Source organism: Polypterus senegalus, chromosome 6 (genome assembly GCF_016835505.1).
Source record: "Polypterus senegalus isolate Bchr_013 chromosome 6, ASM1683550v1, whole genome shotgun sequence".
NCBI classification, from domain to species: Eukaryota; Metazoa; Chordata; class Cladistia; order Polypteriformes; family Polypteridae; genus Polypterus; species Polypterus senegalus.
In genome coordinates this window covers 123,030,379-123,049,462 of record NC_053159.1, presented here as the reverse complement: position 1 = coordinate 123,049,462, position 19,084 = coordinate 123,030,379, and the positions used below count along the sequence as shown (strand labels likewise).

The window sequence follows — 19,084 nt, the reverse complement described above, 5'->3', positions numbered from 1 at the left end:
ATTAGCATGCAGAGCACGATGTTCATCTAGAGGGATCAAATTACAGAAGCTGGCTGTGTTCAACATAATATAACCTGCATTAAGACCTTTAATGCGTACTCAATTTTTGCTCAAGTCTACCAGGTACTAACATCAAAATCATTACAACAGACTCAGTTATTTGAAAAACTTACAAATATCAATGGAGTTACACTGGGGACAGAGCCAGTGACAGAACGACAAGAGAAACAGCATAATCATAAAAGCTTTATTGTGTAATAGTTTCCTATATTCTACATTGATGGGGAGGTACATCAGCACAGTGTTTAATGCTGTTGCTTCAAAGCTTCATAATCCCAAATTCAAATCCCACCTGGTTCAGGTCTCAGAGAAGTCTACATGTTCTTCTCATGTCACAATGTGCATGCTATGGTAAGTGGGAACTCTAAATTGGCCCTCTGTGATCAGGTCTTGGGGTATGTTATATATTAGTATACCCTGCAATGGCCCAGGACCCCATTCAGGTTTGGTTCCCACTTTGTGTCTATCCTTGCGAAATGGAATCATAAAAATGGATGGAGAGAGTTAGGCATTTTAGTTTTATCTCTGTAATGCATACAAAAAAGTGCATTAATGATTGACAAGAAGAGAAATAGTGCCTTTAAAAAAATTAAAAAAACAATGTGTTGTCTACAACATTCAATAATGAGATTTTCTATTTCACACTTACTCTTAAACTTTAACAGGACGATAGTCAAACTATGAATACTTGGAATTAACAGCTCCACTATGCTACAACCAAGCATTATGCCTCAGTTAAAAGGTACTAAAAACTAAATGTCAAGGAAAGAAAGACTAAATGTAGCTTGCACTGTAGATAATGGCTAAAAGATCAAACTAGACAGTAGCAGAAAAAATGGCTCTCCTTTTGGTCATTCTTAATTTCTGAAATAAACAAAAACCTGGAAAGTGTGATAAACATTCACTGAAGTAAACTACACACTGTGTCACACAAAGACAAATTCAATTCACCATTTCAACTCATGCATAACAACTTCAAATTCTGCAAGAAAAAGCTCCCTTAATAATCTAACAAGCTTGTTTCAATTTTTTACAGAATGTTCAAACTACTTGCACATCGATATATATTTTGTATGTAAAAAAGCATATTTGACACTTTAAAATAATGCATTTATTTCAAGTAAACCAAAGTACATTATGAACAAGTTCTGCCAAACAATATCAACAAATTATTCAGTTATTTCTTTCTCTTACCCAAAACAACTTAACAGGAAGGAGTAATACGCCAACTAACTCAAAGGGAGAAAGAAGTCCAAGATTTCTGAACAAAAAGAAGAAGACTAGAGCTGCACTCCTGCGAAGCTGCAACCACACTCTGCCTTAGGTGTCAGCAATGCACTGAAATTAGATCTAATGTCGTACGTGGGACACCAAAGAAGACCATTAAACTGTGATCACTAATTATGGTTTATTTTTAGCTGTTCTTATTAATAAGAAATCTCAAGAGTAACCCCAACTAATTAAATATCAAACCTCAAAGTAGGCCATCAGGGGGACAGCCCATTAGGCTATTTTTCTGATCTTAAAAAAGGCTAAAAAGTACTGACCTCATTTATTTGAAAACTATTAATAGGAAAAGAGTCACACATTAACCTGAGGGCAATTCATTAGTTTTAATAAATGTGCCTCATTCCTGCAAAGCTGCAGGTCAAACAATAAATATTTAATGCTGAAGTTTATCATGGGACAGGTCAGCAAGAAGATAGGTGGGGTGTAAAGGTCACCAGTGCTCTGTTTACAGGGTCAGCAGCCACAGTTACCAGAACCGAATGGCCAGAGTTAATTAGTACCTGTACCCAACCCTAACCTCACTGGTGGATTGACTTGTGTGACTTTATTATTCTGAGTGTGTATGAGGTGTCTGAACTGACACATGAATGGTTTATTCATTGATTTGATGAATAATTAGGGCTGGTTTGTCGTTCCTTTATGAAGCATCACCATTCTCTGCTGCCCAACACCAAGTGCTAATCGGGATGGGTTGAAGAATGACTCCTGAGAGCACATTTTTGTTCATTTCAATAAATCTATTAAAGTAATGAAATTAGTGATGAGCTATTTCATTTCCATGATGGAGTTTTAGTTTTGTGCCCTGTACTGCTTGGATGGGGAGTCTGTCTTTTCAAAACACTGAAATGGATTCATACAGCTAGAAATTGCAAGACTGTTTTAAATTTCATTTTGCACAATGGGCCCCACGTGTTTAAAATTTAACATATGAGCGAGGATGCCAGAATCACCATCTTCTTCCTCAAACTATTATTTGTATGCAGATAAACAAGCCACTTCTCTAAGTGAGAGAAATGTAGAGCAGAGACAAGTAGTATGTGTGTTCATTCACCCAATCACTGAAACGTCTTAAAACAACCAAAGGGTTGCAGCTAACTGGGGTCTATTCCACTGATTGTAATGCAAGAACTTCCATGATTGCACCCACCATCACTCACATGGGCCGATTGTGAGTGACATGTTTATCTATCGTATATGTCTATGAGACAGACAAAAGAACAAAAACAAAATGAAAACCTTCTCTACAAAGAAGAACCCAAAACATCTTTGCAATTATGCGAGGTGGATGATGGTTTCCAGGTAGTAACAACAACAACATTTATTTATATAGCACATTTTCATACAAAAAATGTAGCTCAAAGTGCTTTACATAATGAAGAATAGAAAAATAAGAGACACAGTAAGAAAAGAAAATAAAATAACATTAATTAACATAGAATAAGAGTAAGGTCCAATGGCCAGGGGGGACAGAAAAAACAAAAACAAACAAAAAAAAAAAAAAGTTAAGAAGATGTGGTTTAAAATTAAATGTGATTTGTTGTCTTGATGTGTATAATACATCAGAGAGACTCACATCAAAATCACATAATTCAATAATTTATCTGCGGTGGGCTGGCGCCCTGCCCGGGGTTTGTTCCTGCCTTGCACCCTGCACCCAGCAGGCCCCCGTGAGTAAAACTAACATATAAAATAAAATCTTTACCTGCTTTCAGACAAGTAAGAGAAGCAAACAATGTTGTTCTGGAAGGTTTTGGGCCTTTCAGGCAAGCCTCAAGCCTCCAGAATTCTGGGATGCTCTAATGCTTTTAGTGCAAAATCTGATATTTTCATTGTTACATATTCATCCTTCTTTGTCTTACTTTCATGCCAAAAAAGCACCACTGCAATAGGTGACCCTCATAGCAATCCTGCACCTCCAGCCAAGGAGGCCACATGTACATTAAAATGCATTCCTCGTGTACTGTGACAATTAACAGAGAACACAAAGCAGAAAGTACAGAAAGTAAACAAGGAATAAGGACAATAACAGCCCTGTTACTCTCCTAGCGCTACCTCCAAGACAGTTAACCCCCGTTTACCTGGTGACGTGGCTAACCCACTTAACCACCACTGTAGCAAAGCAAGAAGTATTTCCTCCTAAACCTTCCATCGCTCACTATTAAACAAGACCTGGTCTCTTCTTCCCACCATTAAACCATTACTGTAACCTCTCTTTCTAATACTGAGCTTAGGACCTTCATGTTCACAGTTACACCTCCTCCAGCTTTGTCCAAAATCATTTTTTGAGTCATGGTTGAGTTTATGAATTCTCACAACGCCCAGGATACATTGCCCTTTGAGACCTAAAGTGGCTAGCACATTTAAAAGTCAACATCCTGAGATTGTATGCCACCAGCCAACAGGCTGTAGGGTAATGACCAGACTCCTACCAATTCTTCCAGAACCTAACTTTAAAGATCAATATGGAAGTTCACCGAGTGTAGGCTATGTGCAGCCCTTTACTGATCTTGGAACCTCGAGGACAGGGGACTCAATTCTCAAGGTGCTGCTGGGAACATTACTTGGTTTTTGCAAGATCACAGCTTTATCCCTCTTGTGCTGTGGTCCCTACTCATTACCCTTCCAGACCACCTAGCATACTTACAAGGGCTACTCTTCTTGGTAATGGTCTCTTTTCACACTGGCATGTCAACTGGCCTTGCTGGGCCCTGTCTCTTGCTGCTGCTGCCTGCTGCTCTCTGGGCAAAGTACAGTATTAAGAATACAAGTCTGAAAAGAAAGTTCTCTACTGAGATGACTCGAAACTCACCCACGCATCGAGGTCGTATTTTTAGAAAATACACATGGACGAGCACGTGGGACTTTTCAAGCTAACAAACTTACAGAAGTGACGGCGCCTGTCCAGAGCAAGAAGAATTGCAAGCGAATTTTAACTGTATGGGTCTCATTTAGCAGCTCCACTATGCTACAACCAAGAAAGCCTGAGACTCCTGGTACATATCGGTATCTTACGCAAATGCACACCTTCTAGTTTCATTAGTGATTATTGTATATTCATTGTTACGAGGATAGCCGAATAAACATACGCCTTTTCGAAGAAGTACATTGATTAAGCGGGATATGAAATTCTAAATAAACCCAAGTCACTCACATGTTTCAAGCTAACTTAAATCAGAGGACAGGTCATTTATAACAAGTGTGCATATTAAAGTTAACATAAAAAGTAAATGTAAAGGAAAACATCTTTATAAAATATTGGGGAAAAAAAACATCCGCTTGCGTGGCACGGTGCCAACAAAAATTAATACTTCTTTTTTAACCAGTCGCCTTAAAAGACCCCGTGATTGAAGGTGAATGTAAGCCTCACGAAACATCAATCATACAGGACAAGCTCAAGTGCGAACGCTGTCAAACACGACGAGAACTCCGACGTGACAGCTCTCAAGACGGAAGACGTTATTACATCTAGGTCAATTTAAAACAAAAAAGCAGGGAAGTGCGCGTTCAAATGACTTACGAAATCAATGTATATCTTTCTATACACAACGAAGGTTTCCTATAATAAGGAGGACCTACCCTACATAGCTGTCGTACTCGTATAGAGCAAGTGAACACATGCCAACCATGACACTCCCTGACAGCCAGCTATGCTGCTACACCCAATAACACCTCACTCATTAAGAGCCTAAAGAAGGTATCACAATCTCTAAGAAAGACACTAGGAAACAAAAAAACATCGCTCAATGCTCACCTTCGTATTCTCCTTCGACAGTTGCAACACACTGTCACGCTCCCCCGCAAGCACTTCCGCTCGGACTGGAATGACGCTACACTGCTCTCGTTGTTGATTGGAGAATTACGAACCAACTACCAATTGGCTTCCGGCATCTCTTAAAGCGCCACAGGACTGTCCGTACTAGTATGATGACATAATCAATGTGCGCTGGTACTTCCGCAGGACCATAAGTTCCAAGGCTCAGATTATACGACAGCTACATTATTTTCTAAGTAATCCCTTTTATCATCACATAATAAATTAAATTATTTTGTGACTTTGGATTTTGTGACATTGGAGCCAAGCATATTTTAGTATGCCTAGACAATTATTATTAAGGGGAGGAGCTTCTTTACATTACGTAGTCTTCGTGCGACACCTGCCTGAATTGGAATCACATATGAGGAAGAAACCGGTAAGAAGTTATATCCAAATAGTATGTTTTACACGAAAGTGAGATATAGTTGCGGCCACAGTATTCATTCTGGTTTGAGTAAATACTGGCTTGAAATTCTCCTTATGTTCGCAATGGTTGTGCTGTCTGTGTGACGGTTCTAACTTGCTTTCCACGTGTATTCGAGATTTATACAGTTCGTTTGATGGCTTGTACATCCTGGATTCGTTTAACTATCGAGATTTTGCATTGCTTTGGGCACCACGATGACGCAGTGGTTAATGTTGAAATGTCTGACGTATTTGATAGGTTTGAATTCCGTTGCCCGACTTGCAGCCGCGCTGAGGTGTTTGCAATGTGCAATCCCAGTTTAAGAAGTCATTTTGAAGAAAAAGGGTAAAGAACGTGGATATTTAGTGGACCTTCAGTGTTCAAAAGGAGTATGATGATCGAGCAGGTGTTTTTAAGGAAATTTTATTGACAGTATGTATGTGTACATGTCAAAAGTTTTGCTTCATCCAACTAATTTACTTTTAAATTCGCCACATGGCTTACCCCGTTTTAATAAATAAGTATTTTCTGCCTTTACATCATCCATCATTAGGAATCACTAGTTCAGAGGGAATGGGGGCCATGGAAGGGGTAGGGGGAGTTGCATGAAGGACACAAATAACATGGGGTATTTCTTAAAAATATATATTTTTTTACTTTATGTGAATTACCTTACAGTTAAAAGATGGTTTTATACTAACCATATTTTCTTCACCCCTCACAAATAAACATTGAAAGTCAACAATAACCAACATACTGAACCTTTCAAGAGCCACCTCTCATTGCTCCGCCCACTTATTGAAAATCTCATGTGTAATTGGTTAGGGGTCACTCATATCTCTTTCTCCATCCTGAAGCTCCAAGTAGATGGAGTTAACGCCAATGGATGACAGTAGAGTATAGCTGCAGAGCCCCGCTGGGACAGGATATGCTTAAGACTGGGGCAGTGGGAGGGTGATCTGACCCACATGTCTGTCCATTACGTCAGTTGGAGCTTAAGGGTCGGAGTGGAGGCTTCAGGCTGTAGAGATACCAGACTCAAGTGGTTTGGGATTAATGGCCATCCGATAATGACATTCATGTTTTGCAACAGCCTCTACTTACCACCCCCTTCGAGCTAAGTAGGAAATCAAATCTGGGGCTGGTATTAGCTCATCTTTGAAAAATAATCCAGTATGACAATTAATATTTGTAATGATGACTCCTAAAGTAAGAAGCAACAGGCACAGAATAAGCAATAAATGGAGTGTCTATTATATGATTACTCTTGATATTCTAAAATTTATTGTCTTGTAAATGTAACTGTGATTGCATATTTTGGCATAAATGCTGTCTCTTGTTACTCATTTTATAATGAAGCTGTCTATGCATATCGAAGTATACAGCATTGCATTTACATGTTTAGAGTGCTGTTTCTATCCATCCATCTTCCTAACCCACTTATCCAGGGTAGGATCATAGGGCAGTTGGAGCCAATCCGGGCTCCAAGAAGAATAAGAATAAGGCAAAAATAAGTCAAAGCAAACTTTGTCATCTCAACCATCTACAAGTAGATAGATACTTTATTAATCCCAAGGGGATATTTACATACTCCAGCAGCAGCATACTGATAAAAAAAACAATATTAAATTAAAGAGTGATAAAAATGCAGGTAAAACGGACAATAACTTTGGATAATGTTAACGTTTACCCCCCACGGGTGGAATTGAAGAGTCGCATCGTGTGGGGGAGGAACGATCTCCTCAGTCTGTCAGTGGAGCAAGACAGTGACAGCAGTCTGTCGCTGAAGCTGCTCCTCTGTCTGGAGATGATACTGTTCAGTGGATGCAGTGGATTTTCTATTATTGACAGGAGCCTGATCAGCGCCCATCGTTCTGCAACAGAGATCAAACTGTCCAGCTCCATGCCTACAATATAGCCTGCCTTCCTCACCAGTTTGTCCAGGCGTGAGGTGTCCTCCTTCTTTATGTTGCCTCCCCAGCACACCACCGCATCGAAGAGGGCGCTCGCTACAACCGTCTTATTGCAGATGTTGAAGGACGCCAGCCTACTAAGGAAGTATAGTCGGCTCTGTCCTTTCTTACACAGAGCATCAGTATTGGCAGTCCAGTTCTTTTTATCATCCAGCTGCACTCCCAGGTATTTATAGGTCTGCACCCTCTGCACACAGTCATCTCTGATGTTCACGGGGTCCAGGAGTGGCCTGGGTCTCCTAAAATCCACCACCACCTCTTTGGTTTTGCTGGTGTTCAGGTGTATGTGGTTTGAGTTGCACCATTTAACAAAGTCCTTGATTAGGTTCCTATACTCCTCCTCCTGCCCACTCCTGATGCAGCCCACGATAGCAGTGCCGTCAGCGAACTTGGCAGGACTCAGAGTTGTATTGGTAGTCCGATGTATATAGGCTGAACAGGACCAGAGAAAGTACAGTCCCATGCGGCGCTCCTGTGTTGCTGACCACAATGTCAGACCTGCAGTTTCCCGAGATGCACATACGGAGGTCTGTCTGTAAGATAGTCCACGATCCATGCAACCAGGTATGAATCTAGTGTCAGCTTGTCCCTAAGGAGCAGAGGTTGGATGGTGTTGAAGGCGCTAGAGAAGTCCAAAAACATAATTCTTACAGCACCACTGCCTCTGTCCAAGTGGAAGATGGATCGGTGTAGCATATAGATGATGGCATCCTCCACTCCCACCTTCTCCTGGTATGCGAACAGCAGAGGGTCGAGGGCATGACGGACCTGTGGCCTCAGGTGGTGAAGCAGCAGCCGCTCCATGGTCCTAATCACATGTGACGTCAAAGCAACAGGCCAGAAGTCATTCAGCTCACTAGGACGTGAAACCTTTGGGACTGGGGTGATGCAAGATGTTTTCCAAACCCTCGGGACTCTCCCCTGTTCCAGGCTCAGGTTGAAGATGTGCTGTAGAGGACTCCCCAGCTCCAATGCACAGGCCTTCAGCAGTCATGGCTATACTCCATCTGGACCCACTGCTTTCCTGGCACGAAGTCTCCTCAGCTCTCTGCTATCCTGGGCTGCTGTAATTGTGGGTGGGGATGTCTCACCTATGCTGGTATCAGCAGAAGGATGGGTGGAGGGTACAGTGCTCCGAGGTGAGAGTGGGTTAGGGTGGTCAAACCTGTTAAAGAAGTTGTTCATCTGGTTTGCTCTCTCCACATCTTGATGGTGGCACCCCGCTTCAAGCTGCAGCCAGTGATGATCTTCATCCCATCCCACACTTCCTTCATGCTGTTATTCTGCAACCTATGCTCCAGCTTTCTTCTGTACTGCTCCTTCGCCGCCCTCAGCTGAACCCGGAGTTCCTTCTGCATGCTCTTGAGCTCATGCTGATCACCGTCTTTAAAAGCCCTTTTCTTCTGGTTCAACAGGCCTTTGATGTCACTTGTAATCCATGGCTTGTTGTTAGCATAGCGGCGTACTGTTCTCACTGGAACTACAATGTCCATACAGAAGTTGATGTAGCCAATAGTGCAGTCAACAACCTCCTCAATGTTCTCACTATATGATCCCTGCAGAATATCCCCGTCTGTAGTTCCAAAGCAGTCTCTCAGAGCCCGCTCTGCCCCACACTTCCTAAATGAGTGTGTGGTTTGTAGTGAGGCTGAGGCAGAACCAGGTTATGATCTGCTTTCCCAAGCGCAGGCAGCGGGGTGGCACTGTATGCGTCTTTAACGTTTGCATACAGTAGTTCAATAGTCCTATTTCCCCGGGTGTTACAATCCACATACTGGGAGAAGGCAGGTAATGTTTTGTCCAGCGTCACATGGTTAAAGTCTCCAGAGATTAGCACAGGCGCCTCGGGGTGCTTGTGTTTGTAATTTAGCAACAGCGGAATGGATGATGTCACTCGCTATCTCCACATCCGCCCAAGGAGGGATGTAAACAATAACAACAATGACGTGTCCAAAGTCTTTGGGCAAGTAATAGGGACACAGACTTACGGCCAACAGTTCGATGTCCCTGCAGCAAGTGGAGATTTTAACATTTACATGTCCAGAGTTACACCACCTTGTATTTACATAGAGAGCAAGTCTTCCTCTCCTTTCCGCTTCCCGCAGGTATTTGCGTCTCTGTCCGCTCTAACTGTGCTAAACCCGGGTAGCTCCATGTTAGGATCTGGGATGTTCGTTGTTAGCCACGTTTCACTAAAACACAGCAAGCTGCATTCTCTATAGGTCCTGACATTTTTCACCAGCGCAGCCAGTTCATCGATCTTATTTGGTAGTGAGTTCACATTTCCCACACCGGCGCTAGCATTTGTTCTCAGCGCAAGTTGACTGCTTGAATAGATGCGTGTAAAAATCCATGTCCAAGTAGTAAAAAGTGTCCAGGGAAGGAGTCCACATAAAGAAAGTGGTAGGAGTGATCAGTAAAATAGAGAAAAAGGTAGAAAAATAAAGTTGTACACAGAGCTGCTGGAAAGGCTGCCACTCGCAGCGGCGCCTGAGTCATAAGACCGGCAGAGACATAGTATACAGATAGACGAAATTGTGAAGTTCAGGGTCCACAGTATAACAACATGAAGTGCAAATAATAAAGTAAAAAATAAATTAAAAATAGAATTTAAAATTAAAAACAAACAAGACATTGTGCAAAGACAAGACAATGAAGTAGTAACCATATTGACGTGTAGTGAGCAATATGAACATTGATGCAATGTATGGTATTTGCAGTCTAGATACATAAATATAGTCAATAGATATGTAATATAATAAATAAAGATATAGATAATACAGAAATTATCAGTGTATGATAATAGAATAAGAACTGGACAGGACACCAGCTTGTCGCATGGCGAACACATACATACTAGAGCCAATCCAGCCAACATGTATGTCTTTGGACTGTGTCCTGTGAGAGATCCATATGCAGTAAGTTTAAATAAACCTCAATGAAATCATTAAAGAATACACTAGCTGAGCTTTTTCATTACCATTATTGTTTATCAGATGACCTTTTTTATTTTTTTAACCTGATTTGGATAACAGAAAGAGCCCATCATTTGTGGGAATCCTCCATGTAGTGTAAAAAGAGTGTACTTAGGGTTTTAGTTTTTCAGATAGATGGGAAAATTTGCTTCCTGAACCCTGGGTTTGGGGTTTGACTGAAGTACCTGGCAACCCTGATTAAATCTGCTAAGCAAAAATATATAACCCAAGGGTACAAAACGTTTTTTATTGCATAATGTGATCAAATAATTAGTTTTTGATTTTTTTCATGGTTATAATATCCTTGACATGATGACAAAGGGATCTAAAGCTTCAGTAACCCACGTGATAGCAAAACTGCTTGGAGGGTATTCTACAAAATGCACAAGCTTTGCTTATTTCAGCCATTTTCAGTTCCGCCCCCAGAGAATTTGGACAAGTTGCACTTAGTAATCAAGGCATCTGAACATTGCTAGATAGCTTGCCCTGCTCTGAACCAGGCTGAAGTGTAGAGTTGTGGCTGCACAGTTCCCGACACCCTTGTTTGGTGAATGTTTGCAACAATGATCATCAGAAAAAGTCTAGCCTCATAATGAAAATAGATCTCATCAATATGATCTAAATAGTTACAAACAAAAATGATTGATCGCCTAAGTACAAGTCAGTATTATTGTCATCAAAATTACTTATGAACGCTTTGAAATCACTTCTTTTTTTTGTGTTTGACTTGTCTTGATATGTCTAGTTATACAATTATTGGCTTTTCAGACCCCCAAAAACCCTTCATTTTAGAAGATATTTTGTGCAGGAAATTACATCTTTATGATAAACAGTAACCCTGATAGGTGCCTTTGTCAAAAAATGATCAGAAGGAAGTTGTGCGAGCTACGTCAGCTGACTTCAGGGATAGGATTCTTTACTACTGGTGGTCTTAGCCCTTTAACAGCCACCCTGGAACATTCAAAATTTATTTTAACCATACACATATTTGGTAGTATTTGGACTATTTCAAGGTCAGTGATTATAAATGTGTTTTGATCCTTTATTAGAGATCTAACCCTCTATGGATCTTTAACAGAGAGTAAAAAAAATGACACATTTCTATTACAATCAAGAATATTGAACCTTTTTAACATTTAAACTGAAGCACACATTGTAGTATTTCAAATATGTGTTGTTTATTATGTATTTCCACCTCATGAAGTAAATCGCTATTTCCTGTGAACACTCTGAATTAAGAGAGGTTTACAGGAATTTAGACCTCTTTAGTAGGTGGCAGCCAGGACATCGTTTTGGTCTGTGTGGATACGTCTCTTATCAGCTTTGCACATTGGGACACTGCAATTCTTCCAAAACCCCCTCACCCTCAAAACTACTCAAGTTGGTCAGGTTGTGCATAGATCTTGAGTAAACAGCCTTTGTCATTAGACTCAGCTCCCACTTCACCACCCAGACTGGTACAGTGCTGCTATTGTCCATCTAACATTTACATTCTTATTTGGCCGAAGGCAGCTTACAACATTTATGATGATTGCATTTTTTTTACGTTTTCCAATTTAAGCACAGGCAGTGACTTGTTCAGTGTCAGTAACAGGAGATTTGAACCCACAACCTAAGGGTTTGAAGTCCAAAGCTTTAACCACTACACCACACTACGTCAGACTTCCTTTTTCCATCACTCGTGAACAAAATCCAAAAATATTTGAAGTCCTCCACTAAAGGCCATTGTTCCCCCCCCTCCCCCTTTAATCTGGAAAGAGCACTCCACTCATTTCTGAGAGAGAACCTCAGATTTAAAGGTCCTCATCGCAGTTGTGCCTGGGTATCTACTTCATGAAAACCAAAAATAGGAGGGGAAGACAAAGCAGCCCTGATGGCATCAGACTTAATGTCAAGTATTTGGACTTGGGTCTTGCTGCATTCATATAGGGAATGAATAGCTCGCAAGGTCAGCCTTGTTAGCTTGTATTCCTACAGCCCCTCAAGGGATATGGTCATACTCTTTTATCCAAATATATGTAACACATTTAAACTTGGTTAACAAAACTCCCATACACCCTCCAGCAACTACACCAGGGAAAAGAGCTGGCCCCACTGTTCCACGATCTAGGTGGAGTCAAAATTGTGCCTCGTGCATCTCTTGCTCGACCATCACCTGGATTTTGCCCAACCGGGCAAATGCCTTACCTAGGAAGCTGAAGAAGTTGATGTCTGCAGCAGGGAAGTATCACCACAGCCTGATGCTGCCACCACCATGCTTCATGGAGGGGTATTATTATAATGTGTGTGGCTTTTAGTCTAATGGCCAGAAAGCTCAATTTTGTTTTTATCAGACAATAGAACCTTCTTCCAGCTGATGTTAAAGAGTCACCAATGTGCCTTCTGATAAACTTTGGCCAAAATGTTTTTTTTCCCCCTTCCTTTAAACAGTGCACTTCTTTTTGTCTCCAATTCTTAAACACCAGGCCAGCCATTATCGTATGTAAAGTGTCTCCAATCTGAGCCTCTCCCTCACTAGTCTTCTGGCACAATCACTCAGTTTTTGTGGATGGCCTGCTCTAGGCAGATTAACAGCTGTGTCATACTTCCTCCATTTCTTAATGGTTGATTTAACTGGACTCCAGAGAATGTTCGGTGACTTTGAAGGAGAGATTTTGGGAAGGAGTTTGAGAAAAAAGGCTTTGCTATTTCTTGTTTTTCCTTTCTACAACAATAACTGTTAGTGCCAACATAACAATAGGCTTCATAGCCATAACACCTGGCAGTAATATGAAATCTAGTTGAAAGTTATCATATGTAAAAGTATACTACCATAAGACTACAAAATATCAACAAAAGTTCAGAAGAATGGTTTTTATGACGAAACAGTGAACTTTATGATCTGGAATGTCAAAGGTTTCAATTATGAATTAAAGAGAAAGTACTCTCACTTAAAAGATTTAAGTGCCAAAATAGTGTTTTCAATAGAGATTCTCAGAATACGTTAGGACAGGACCAGTTATATTTGCAAAGGGGCTGGATTTCCCAGAATTTCCACTCCAGCTATACAAAGCAAACTAGGAGTGCGAGAATCAAACTCCATGCACTCATGTGCGAATAACAGCCCTGTCCATTCCTTTTGGGGCAGACCATGGCAACTGCACATCATCCTGTACCGCTGACTTTTTAAATGACAAGCACAATAAATGTTTGCATATCCATTTACTATAGTAAAGTATGTTCTTTTATTTTAGTTTTACATGTTGCCATTTCTGCTTCACACCACTCATGTTACTGTTGAACATACAATTGCTTTAAGTACGACATTGAGTATTAATTATTAAGCTTATTATCAAGTGGTAATTCAGAAGAAACTTTTTAAACTTTTAGTAATACCATTAACATTTAATCGTGCAATGTACTTATGCATTTAATCAACAGGTTCCCACGCATCCTCCCTCGTTGCTTTATAGTGTGCTCCTTCTACTTTGTGGAAGAGAAACTGGCAATATGATGTCCTCCTTTGAAGGAAGCACAAGTATAGAAAGAACAGGTACATATGTAGTGTGTTTCCACCATAGTCACAGCCATATGTAAAATAAAGCACAGTAAATCACTGTCTTCTCTCTCCCAGTCATTCACTACCTCCTCCATGCAAGCTTTGTCCACCTACACCCGACTCTGGCTCGTAAATGTGAGGTAGGCAGCTCCACTTATCTAATCCCCCACGAGTGCTTCCAGTGATATGATGCTGCAGCTCCAGTGCACTTCAGGTGAGGGTAGAGCCTTGCTTCGAAGCGATTGAAAATTCACAGGGGAGATTATTGTTTCGCTGTGGTGCTGCATTATGAGGGATGGTGGCACTATTGGTACTTCAACCATCATGAAAAACTTTTACACAGCTCTGAAATGGCAGACAAGACTCCTTTCTGCTGTTTGTGGGATTAGTACTCTGCTGTAGCTGCCCCTACTATGAACGGGATGGGGGAAAAGGCCTCGGGAGCCTCATGCCCAAAAGAATTGAAACCCCCGGAGAGCCAATAGGGACAGGCCTGGTGTGGGGCTGAGAAATCTCCTGCTGCATAGCAACACTCGGGTCCCAATTTTGAGATGTCCTCTCTAAAATGATGACCATCTTCCTCTGCTGTCGAAAGAGCTTTGTAAACCACATTTCAGTGTCAGCAGTCTCTGAGATGCGCAGACCTGGGACTGGCCAGATCTCTTCAGGTGGTCTGGTTTCTCTGATGGCTGTCATACTTGGGGAGTAGCAGTTGCTGTGGTGTATCGGCTCCTTTCAATGAGCAAATTGTGAGAGTCAGATTAAGGCACTCTCTGGGTGTGTTGTTTGTTGTCTCAAGTGTATACTCCGACCACGGTGAGTACTGCAACGATGAGAGAGAAATTTTATTTTCAACTGTGCTGGGTGGTTGATGGGTGCCCACAAGGTGACGCTCTTCTGGTTATGGGTGACTTCAGTGTGAACATTAGCTCTGACAGGGCTAGCTATGAAGATTGTGTTGGTCCTCGTGGGTCTGGCAACCGTAGTGAAAGTGGCTCCATGTTCCTTAACTGTGCAAAAGGTCAGGGACTGCGGAACACTGGAAGCATGACAAGACCTGAAGGTTGCAGAGGAGGATTGTATTGGTGTTTATGGTGTTCCTTCTCGCAGGGCACCCTGGATATCATTGAGGAGAGCCACAGTGCATGGCTTGATGGCATCTCCAGTCTTTCCTGGAAACTGTGAGGGCTCCGAGGGCAGATAAGGTGCCGTTCGTTAGAGGAATCTGTAAGCAAGCGACACTCTGTCCGTGGGCTAGTGACTCATGACCTGGTTACTAAGGAATCAAAGCATTATGCACATTCAGATCTTTTCGTGAGTCGCAGTCAGGGTGGGTGATAGAACAGTCCTCATGGATGATGCTGCAGTTTTGACCCGCTTGGGATGGCTACTTTGAACAGTTGTTTAAATATGATCCTCCCGCTAGGACACTGGACATCTCTGGGTTCACAGTTCTTGAGGCTGATCCTCAAGTTAGCTGTGAACCACCCAGTCTCACTGAGAGTGCACAGGTGGTGAACCAGCTGAGGATAGAGAAGACTGCAGTGATCTGTGGTATCCAGGTTGAACTTTTCTAGGCTGGTGTTAAGGCTGTTTTCCTGACATTGCCGGCAATCTTTGCTTCCATTTGGGAGACGCCGTCATCCCAACTGACTGAAAAATGGGACTTGTCGTCCCTATCTGGAAAAGGAAGGGTGAACGCCTCGATTACGGCAACTACAGGGAGATAACACTGCTCTCAGTACCTGGTAAGGTCATCTTCAATAGCATCAGTGATCACTTGCTCACCTACCAGCGACAGGAGTTAGCCTATTTTTTTTTTTATTTTATTAAAAACAAACAACATTCCATACAAATAAATAAAGTTTTACAAAAATAGGTTTAAAACAAATCAACCCAAACCCCCCGGAGTTAGCCTAGTTTTATGCCTAAGCAGTCTACCTTCGACCACATCCTAGCATTGAGGGGTTTTCTTCAAGCATAATCAAATTATCGGTGGAGTTTCTTTGCAGCCTTTGTTATTTTCATAAGACATGATGTTTTATTATGTGGTGGGTGCAGCAATGCACTGTACCAGTGCATGCTGCCCAACCTGACCTGACTTGTGGTGCATAATACAACATACCAGGGAGGCAGCTATGAAGAGTGACGCAACTACTAATAGATTTGTAGGATGGGACCAGTGCATGTGGTCAAGTAATCAGCACAGTTCATCACCAAAGTTCCACCCACCATAGCTCCTGGTTGAATGAAAATTACACATCCTGGAGTAGGAGTTAAGAGGAAAAAAAAAAAAAACAGGAACTACCAGAGTTCCTGCAATAGGAATGCTACAAAACTTCCTGTAATGGGAAGGTTCCTAGTATGAACTCCAAGGCTCAGTACACAATTCATAGGTAGTGGCTACTTGGGTCTATTAGTCCTTTTTCCAATCATATTAGATCAGACAAAACTCATCCATCTACTGCACTTGTAGCATGTCTTCTTTGAAGTACTATACATAGCAAGGTTAATGACACAAATACAAACCCTTTTAAGCATTGTCTTTTTAGGCGTCCACCATAGCCACAATTGCAGTCAGTGGTGCACCTGTGATCAGAGACATTTTCATGTACTTGTAGTGTAGGTTTGGACTGTCCGTTGATGGAACTGCATTAAAACCCTTGTCACATAATATGTATATGGATGTTCATATAGAAATTTGCCACATTTTCAATTGACTAAACTTGGGTACCCAGACTGGTTTTGGTATTTAAACAGGACACATTTATTATTGGGAAGGCATTTAAAACATTTGGTTTTCTTGTGCATTATGATACAAATATGGGTGCACGACAACTTTGTTAGTTTTATGACAACAGTAGCCAAGTATTTGGGCTAAGAAATATTTACACTTATAAAAAAATTTAACAGTGTTGCTCAGAAAACCATATCTGACAAACTAATTGTTCACCGGAAGCCAAGTATTTAATGTCACCCAGCACAGTATTAGGCCTTCACTTCAGTTTATACGTGACAGTCTATTTAGTGGAAACTGCTGGGTGCATACAACTCCAACAATGAATGCTCACCTAAACCAACAAGTTTATATATAAAAAAAAATCTTGTTTTAAAATAAACAGCTTAAAAACTGGCAATATCATCAGGTTTAGAACTACATGCTAAATCACTTAAGCATGCAGTAGTTATTTTTAAAATATTTGTTCATCTGACTAACAGTAGTATTGATTCCTTTGTTTTTTTCAAATTGTTTTGAACCTAATTCAATGAACAACAATTTGTCTTGCTCATCTTCATTTTTCTTCTTCCAGTCTGACTACTACAAATCAACATAATGGTTTCCTTTGCCACATCGACCATTCTAAGTCTGCTTGCAGGAGCAAGTGGGGGATTGTGTCTTGGATGGCTGCTTCGAAGCCATCTGCAACCTTCCAAAAAGCCTTTCTTGGGAGCTGGAGGAGAAGCTGAACCAAGTGTCATGGGAGAAACGGGAGAATTCAAGATGATTCTGGTTGTTCGAAGTGACCTGAAAATGGGCAAGGGAAAAGTTGCAGCACAGTGTTCCCATGCTGCAGTATCTGCATATAAGCAATGCCAGAAAAGAAATCCAGAGCTGCTGAAGCAATGGGAGTACTGTGGCCAACCAAAGATTGTGGTGCGTGTTCCAGACGAATCTGGCTTGATAGAGTTGATGCTTCAGGCAAAAGACTTGGGTCTGCCAGTTAGTCTAATAAAGGATGCTGGACGTACACAAATAGCACCAGGCTCACTTACTGTACTAGGTGTGGGACCAGGCCCTGCTGATTTAGTAGACAAAGTAACTTTACATTTAAAATTGTACTGATCTGTATGCTCAACAAATGCAACTTTTTAGGCAGTTGTTCTTTGCAATAAATCTAAAAGAATGATGCAGTTAACCACTGGTAGAGTTTTAAAAATTAAAAGAATTATCTCCCTCAGTGTTATGCTGTGTTCCATTGACCTCAGAACTGGATATCAGAGCTGATGTCACTCCCAGATTGATAGGTTTCCAGTAAAACATTTGGAAAACCAATAGGAGCACTTCCAAGTAAACGTTTGCTGTGCTTTTTCGGAATACAGACAATAACTGAACAGCTTATTGGACATCCAAACTCTGTAGCAATATGTCAACAGTAATTTGACAGTATGGGGTGTGACTGATTTGAGACACAAACAGAAGTGTTAAACAGCATCTTTGAGGTTGGGGGTGTTGAGGAGCTCCCAATGTTCAGAGTAGAAAATCAATTTTGTGTGGGTGTTCCAACTGAAACATCCTACTTGGAACTCGGAAATTTGGTTCAGGCTTCCCTGTTCTAATGGAACGCAGCTTTAGATCCACTAGTATCTCTAACTACCTTAAGTGTGAGTCTTTAAGCAAGTTCCAGATGAGCAGCGCCAAATTTGGGTTAAGAAAATGGATGCCTGTTCAGGTATAAATACAATCCAGCCATATAAAAGTACCTTCAGCAAAAAGGTGAAAATTACTTAAATCAGAAATTAGAAAAAATTGCTTAGAAGTTACCAATACTGAGCAAATTGTTAAGCAACGAATTACACCCAATGTGTAACCTATTATCCATAACGTCAAATAACTGATGAATCAATTTCTATAGTGCAATTCCAATTATAAGCCCAGAGTTCTTTTATACATGTAATGCTTAAAATAAAACGGCATACTGCCTGCAAAATACATACTATATACATATATAGAATGAGAGAGACTTGGCAATGACAAAAGCCAGGCAGTTTTTCGTAATTATTTTGAAAAGCAATACATCTTGAGCCTCAATTTAAAATGGATAAGACAGGTAGGGTACAGCGCCATACCACTCTGAAACATGCAATTCAGGTTTGGGGTGGTCTATGGAGTGAATACCAGCTACTGGCTTTTGCCTCCTATAATAGTTCTATTTGAGATTTTAGGAGAAGTTTACATTTTGGAATCATTATTGATTCTACAAAAGAGGTATTATATTAGGTAGCTTTTGGACAAATGTATTTTCAATT

General features: G+C 41.0%; 2 protein-coding genes across 3 annotated transcripts in view; one reads left to right on the top strand and one right to left on the bottom strand.

Moving 5' to 3' along the window:
* Positions 1-5,205, bottom strand: part of LOC120531531 (vacuole membrane protein 1-like) — a 126,928-nt gene extending 121,723 nt beyond the window's left edge. The window contains exon 1 of one of the 2 annotated variants that reach the window (XM_039757025.1): positions 5,102-5,205. The gene's annotated coding sequence lies outside the window, so the exon portion shown is untranslated. Of the gene's footprint in view, positions 1-1,254; positions 1,349-5,101 lie in introns of those variants that run through there. The other variant, XM_039757026.1, reaches the window with a different exon arrangement.
* A 248-nt stretch (positions 5,206-5,453) lies between these two features.
* Positions 5,454-18,016, top strand: ptrh2 (peptidyl-tRNA hydrolase 2). Its single transcript, XM_039757016.1, has 2 exons — positions 5,454-5,540; positions 17,368-18,016. Exon 2 carries the CDS (start codon positions 17,391-17,393, stop codon positions 17,898-17,900), a length of 510 nt encoding a protein of 169 aa, XP_039612950.1. The 5' UTR covers positions 5,454-5,540; positions 17,368-17,390; the 3' UTR covers positions 17,901-18,016.
* Positions 18,017-19,084: the final 1,068 nt, after the last annotated feature.